Below are 6,000 nucleotides of genomic sequence, written 5' to 3'. Positions count from 1 at the left end.
GTAGTATTAGAGGTAGGGCCACAAATAGAAGGTTTCTCACTTTACAACAGCCCACAATGCCCACTTTAATCAAAGGCAGGAGGAATCCCTTTGTGAAGGACAAGCATTCCAATGTTTCAACACTATATAGCTGGACGCTGTATGGTTTAAAATCATATTTGAATAGCTGAAGGATGGATGTCCAATTCGTGTGCAATACAGGGGGTTCTGGGAGTCTCTCTACCGGCCTCAGTCGAGGAGGAGTCTCAACCAGATTTATTAGCTCCCTATCCCTTTCACAGAAGAGAATATCCATAGCATATCAGTCTTTGTCCTGCCCAGGGGCAGTCCAGCACCGAAAGGCTTGGCAATTCTCTTCTGAACAAGAGTACCAACAGCAACCCTAGACACGTGTTTCGGCCTGGGTGAGCCTCATCAGTGAGGTGGAGCTCTGCCTCTCTAAGAACAGTGAGCAAGGGGTCCAAATCTGGATTACCCTAGTAACTTAGGGTTAGACCCAAAGTTACTTTTTAATATGCAAAATAGGTAGTACTGGGAGTCTCCCTACTGGCCTCAGTTGCGGGGAAGTCTCAACCAGAATAACATCAAACCAATGGGTACTGAATTTCACAGAGAAATGCATTCCATTCTACTTCTAGTTCTTCATCATTCCCCTCCAAACTGCTGTTTGAAAAATAATGTCATTCTTCAATCAATAAATCCACTCAAACCATTGGCTCGCACCCATGGGCTAAACTGCACTCATCCATGTTGTTTTGGACTGGAGAGTACAATACTGAAAGTGTTTCTACCATGCCGAATGATGTTTGGTGCTCTACTGGCCAGGGCATTCACAAGGTTTGGTTCCAAGGAAAGTATAGCACGAGGGAGAATACCATATTCTCTACCCAACAACGATTGCTCCCTCTACATGAATAATTCTCCTGCTGCCATCTACCTGCACTCCAGTCTGCACTGGCCCATGTTCTTGTGGCCTTCAATGTATGAAACTGAAACTGTCACTGTGACACTCAATACTGTTTAGCCACTACTGGGGCTAATGATGTGTATGATGCAACATTGTTCTTGCTTTCGGACAAGATTCCATTGCCCTGATATGGGAGCCCTGGAAAGTCCATAGACTGGAAATAAAACAAAACGATACAATTGTTGGGTCACTAGGTCGCCCAGATTGAATCTTAGTAATTTAAACCTTAGGAGCCTGTTATCTAGAGTTTCCTCCATTTAGCAGACAACTGGTACGGATCTCTTAATGTTGCTGGTGCTTACTTTAAATAGCACTAGTGTTTAATTTAGAACTTCATGCTAAAGTACCAGCTCTTTAGCTAACCTTCAAACTGTACACAGGTTGTATCTGCACTACATGGCACAGCATAGAACAGAAAGGGAAATGGACCGCATGTAAAGGTATAGCATTAAGATCAAATTCAAATAGAGTTTTATCACCACATATAAATAATGATACTGTTTACCAGTGAGAGACTGGTGCAATGAATCACCCTTACTACAAAAGATGGTGATTTTCTGTCTATCAAAGCACTTCTTAGATGCCCACCCCTGCAGGAAGCCTGAGTATCTGCCTTGAAAACAAAATACTGTACAACAACACATTAATTGTGTAAGGCCAACATTTGATCTGGCTTCAAGAAAGACCTGCTTATTTACAATGCAGTGTCACCTTTTCAATTTTCTATGCTAAAAAAAAAACATTGTTGTAAATCAAGAACAAGGCACATCTGCAGAAATGGATGGACACCAGGTTTACCCAGCAACCCCACGGACCAGTAATACTGGTTGCCCATGTGATGAATCAAAACACAGTCATTAATGATCATCTTCATGAAATCACCAGTGAGCCTCTTTGCCGCTGCCTACGGTGTCACCGGCAATGGGAGCCAAAATTCATGTTAGAGCAGTAAATGTAGCCCTGTTGCCAGAATAAGGGATGGTGCAATGCAACTTCAGCAGGGATGGGAGACCTACTTCCGCTGGCCCACTCTGCTCTTGAATGTATGGCGGTCCAATGTTGTAGGTTAAGCGTTCATAGGGCATGTTGAACATTATGTGAGGGAATCTTTAACAAAGTTCCCACAACATGCGCCCCTCTCTTGTATGCCCTATTAGTCTCACAAGTCCAAAACTAAAATCATTGGATAATAAATAAAAAAAACAAAGTTCCAAAGTTCCTTCATAAGTAACCACATACTGTTAATGTTTCACTTGCTTGAGGCCTAATTTAGGCCACTAGATACGTAGAACAAATGAATACAGCATATTTTGCACAGAAGATATGTTCAGGGCTTGAAAGCTTCTGCAGAATTTGATTTCTGGATGGAACGAACAGTCATCAAGGCGAAGCGGGGGGTTCTTTGGGCTTCCATGACCTCTGAACATCCGGAGCTGTCACAGTGTCTTGTTGAGTGGCTGCTGATGTGAATTGTCACATGACTAGGCAGACTGTTGACATTATTCAACTTGCAACAGTTTGTTCTGTGGATGTTCCTTTCGTTAGTTCATTCTTTGTATCCTTAACTTCCAGGTCAGCCGAAGAAGTTTTTCCTGTATCACTAAAGTCTGCTGAAAAACACATACACACATAGTAGTTAGGTGATGCACTTTGCATGGGTATTTTATTGCAACTCAGAGGTGACATTCCAATTTAGGGACACATTATTGTTTCAAGATACCACGTGCATTAGGGTGTGGCTAATCTCCTGAGATGTAGCTGGTATAGTGGTGCTGAATGGAGGAAGTTACCTAAATGTTGTAAATCCTGTACTCTTAGCCCACAGTTTTCTCTTGATTACCAATGTTTTGGCAACCATGCCTTACTGTGTGGCTTGGCCAGAAACTATACATTAGAATAAAAAGTATGGGAGGCAAAACAATAATGTTGTATCCAATGTACATCTCCCATTACTCATAAGCCTCAGCTTCACATATTGTAAGTGTTGCAAAATTATTTCTGTGTTGCAAAAGTACTTCTGGAGTACTTTTGCAACACATAGCAAGCTCAAGCAAAGTAAGTGGGCCTTGGGGGCAGAGAGGAGAAGATGGCCTAATGAAAGCAGATATGCAAGCACAGTATTTTGAGAAGGTATTGACATCCTGTGATTAATCAGGTATTTGGTAAACAGATTATTAAAGACTGCCTGCCTGCCAGTCTGCATGGCTAAGGACCTTCTTTCATTATGGCATTATAGCAAGCACTTCACGAGTAGGAAGAATATTCAGACCAATTCTTAAAACTTCTATTCATCCCTTTTGATGTGGAAAAAGATGCATAGGCATTGGAAGAGTACTGACTTTCTTATGTTGATATTGTAGATGGTTCAAAGAACTATATTTATGCATACTTTCAATACTTCTACTCCAATCATTCGAGAACAACGCCTCCTTAATAATCACCAATTTTGTGTTCAAACCAATGAATGTAAAACCCAAATATTCCAAGGTCCTAGAGAATACATTAAAAAATAACATCATTGGATGATTTTGACTTTTCTTCAAAATATAATTCATATCGTCATAAAATGAGTTCTGTACAGGATTTAAAAATATATATAATACATTTAAATGCCTCAATTCTGCTCTACATGATATAGAATATAGGCCTAATGTGTATCCTATGAATGCCATTGGAATACAATTATGTAATTTCAGAGTATACATTCCAGCTTATCCAATGCACATGTAGATAGAACTGCAATACCATACAACTACTTTGGAATCACTCTACCTTCATAATTTCTGATTAAAGGGAGGATAGAAAATGTACCACATTTATTGTCAATCTTTTTCATTTGTCTACCTAAGCTTTCTGCTTTAATCCTCAAGTATTCCACAAGTAAATCAATTTGTCTGTACAAAACACCTTTTCCTGAATTAAAATCTGGGAATATTCAGCGTTTTTTTTCTTACAAGAGAAATGAATAATGTTGGTTTTACATGTGTTAATTCTGTGGGGAAAAAATCCACATAAACAACAAAAGCATTATAAGGTCCTGTAAACCACGCCAAGTGCATTCGAATAGCATAATATTGTCTGCATAAGCCATTCAACAGTACTTAAATGTCTCAATTTTAGGAGGTACAAAGGCTGCATGAATTATTTCCTCTTACATATAAAATGCATATAAATTAAAGAGGCATGGTGCTAAAAGACAACCCTGTCTAAATCCAGTGTCAGTCAAGATCTCTGTGGATAAGGATCATGCCTATCCAATCTAACTTTAATATAGGTATTACTATATAGTCTAACTATCCACCTCAAAAGTCCCTCAGAGATTCCCCATTTCGACAAATTTGTGCCACATTAAATTCCAATTGAATGAGTCAAAGGCCATGGTTAGATCTATCGATGCATTTTCATACTTTTTATACCATGCTAGATCCTGAAATAATCTGTTCATGAGACCATTCATGATGGTATTTTGTTGCTTACGAAAAACCAATCTGAATTTTTGCAATCTTCCAATATTTACCCCTGATGAGAGTATTGTTTAAGTATTTTCTTTAGCATTGGTTAAATAATCCTAGTTCGGTTGTAAATGTGTCTGCCCCACCAATCTTAAAAACAAGGTGAGGATTTTGGGCTTCTGGGTCTTTAGTTTGAAAACTTTCAGTTTGTAACACTAAAGTTTGAAAGTATAATCTCGAAAATATAAGTTTAAAATAGTGCTTTCTTTTACACTTTACAGTCATTGAAAATTAGAAAACATAAGATAAAAAATATATTTTTTCTGGTTGTTTGATCTGTTATGGATATGTTTAAATGAAATGTCTCTTTGCTGTTCTCTCTCTTTCATCTTCTTACCTATGTTCACCCACTCTAGTCATTCATTTTATTTCATGTATGGGGGCACACACCCATTGCTTCCCTCACTATCCACTTGACCCCGATTTTTCACTGTAGCCCTCTGCCCATAAAGGGGACCCTTTATACAAGTTTTTGTTTAAATATTCTGAAATGAGTAAATATCCTTGTTGCTCTTTTGCAACCACCCATGGGTCCCATTTTAGTTAAGGTGATTCTATGTACTCAAAAAAGGAAGGAAAACATAATAAGAAGCCCTGGGAATAAAGTATGAAGAAACTCCAATGAAAATAGATTCAGGGAGAAGAACTCTGACTCAAAAAAAAGCATGGGACCGCAGGAAAACGGCCTCTTGAAGAGACAGCAAGATGGTGAGGCAAAATACATAACAGAGCCAAACAATGAGCAGGACAACTTTGTCAGGTGTTCATTTCCTGTAATCCTTGCCTTAAATCGTGCTTCTAGCTTTCTTGACCCAAATGTGGTTCACATATGTAGCTTAGTCCACCCCTGCGGCCATCTTTATGTGCAGCCTATGTCCTTCACCTTAATCGACATCTGTTTACCCATTTCCACCCAGGATGCATTATCTTCGTTTTTCTGAGAATCTTAACACTAGTAACAAGGAACATTTTTGAGTATTTTCTGGTTTTCCTGAGAGAAGAACAAGTGTAAATGTTACACAGCAAGACGGTAAGCATGAGGCTTGGGCAATATTAATGCCAATATCAATTTGTCAAGCAGAGTGTGGGTCTCCAGAATGGCGACCAAAAACCCAGTACCTTTTTAGAGAAGCCAGTTTTCTGAAAATAAGTGAACAGCCTAATCTGCCGGTCAGGGGCATAGGAACTGGGTGTCATGAGGGTGTTATATCCCCCCCACATTCCAAAGAGGAGAGGATACATGATCATTTATCCTCCCCATATCTAAGTGTCAGAGGTGTTAAGATATAAAGTAGTGCTACTCTACGGCAATTGTAAATGTAAAAGCTGCATTTAAAAAACAAATGCAGTTTACTTTTTCAATTGTATTGTTGAAAATGACTGAGAACAAATGTAGAGTCAGATCAATCAAAAAGAGGTTGCACTGGTCGGTCACAGCACAATGATTGGACAGCCACACACCATAGAGCAGACCTGCAACGTCCATTGGGCAACTAGGCTATACGATCGTATATTAGCACT

The 6,000-nt window shown here is 39.2% G+C and overlaps 1 protein-coding gene across 9 annotated transcripts in view; it reads right to left on the bottom strand.

Moving 5' to 3' along the window:
* Positions 1–886: 886 nt before the first annotated feature.
* The window catches only part of MCF2L2 (MCF.2 cell line derived transforming sequence-like 2), a 3,251,461-nt gene continuing 3,246,347 nt past the window's right edge, over positions 887–6,000 (bottom strand). For 8 of the 9 annotated variants that reach the window (XM_069618638.1, XM_069618642.1, XM_069618640.1 and 5 more), the window contains one exon: positions 887–2,577. In XM_069618638.1, the coding sequence (XP_069474739.1) occupies positions 2,471–2,577 (107 nt within the window). In that variant the 3' untranslated portion in view covers positions 887–2,470. The remainder of the gene's footprint in view (positions 2,578–6,000) is intronic. The other variant, XM_069618639.1, reaches the window with a different exon arrangement.

This window comes from Ambystoma mexicanum, chromosome 10 (genome assembly GCF_040938575.1).
Source record: "Ambystoma mexicanum isolate Mex_15411 chromosome 10, UKY_AmexF1_1, whole genome shotgun sequence".
Taxonomy (NCBI): Eukaryota; Metazoa; Chordata; class Amphibia; order Caudata; family Ambystomatidae; genus Ambystoma; species Ambystoma mexicanum.
Note: the sequence above shows the minus strand (reverse complement) of the source record. Positions and strands in the feature narration are given on the sequence as shown.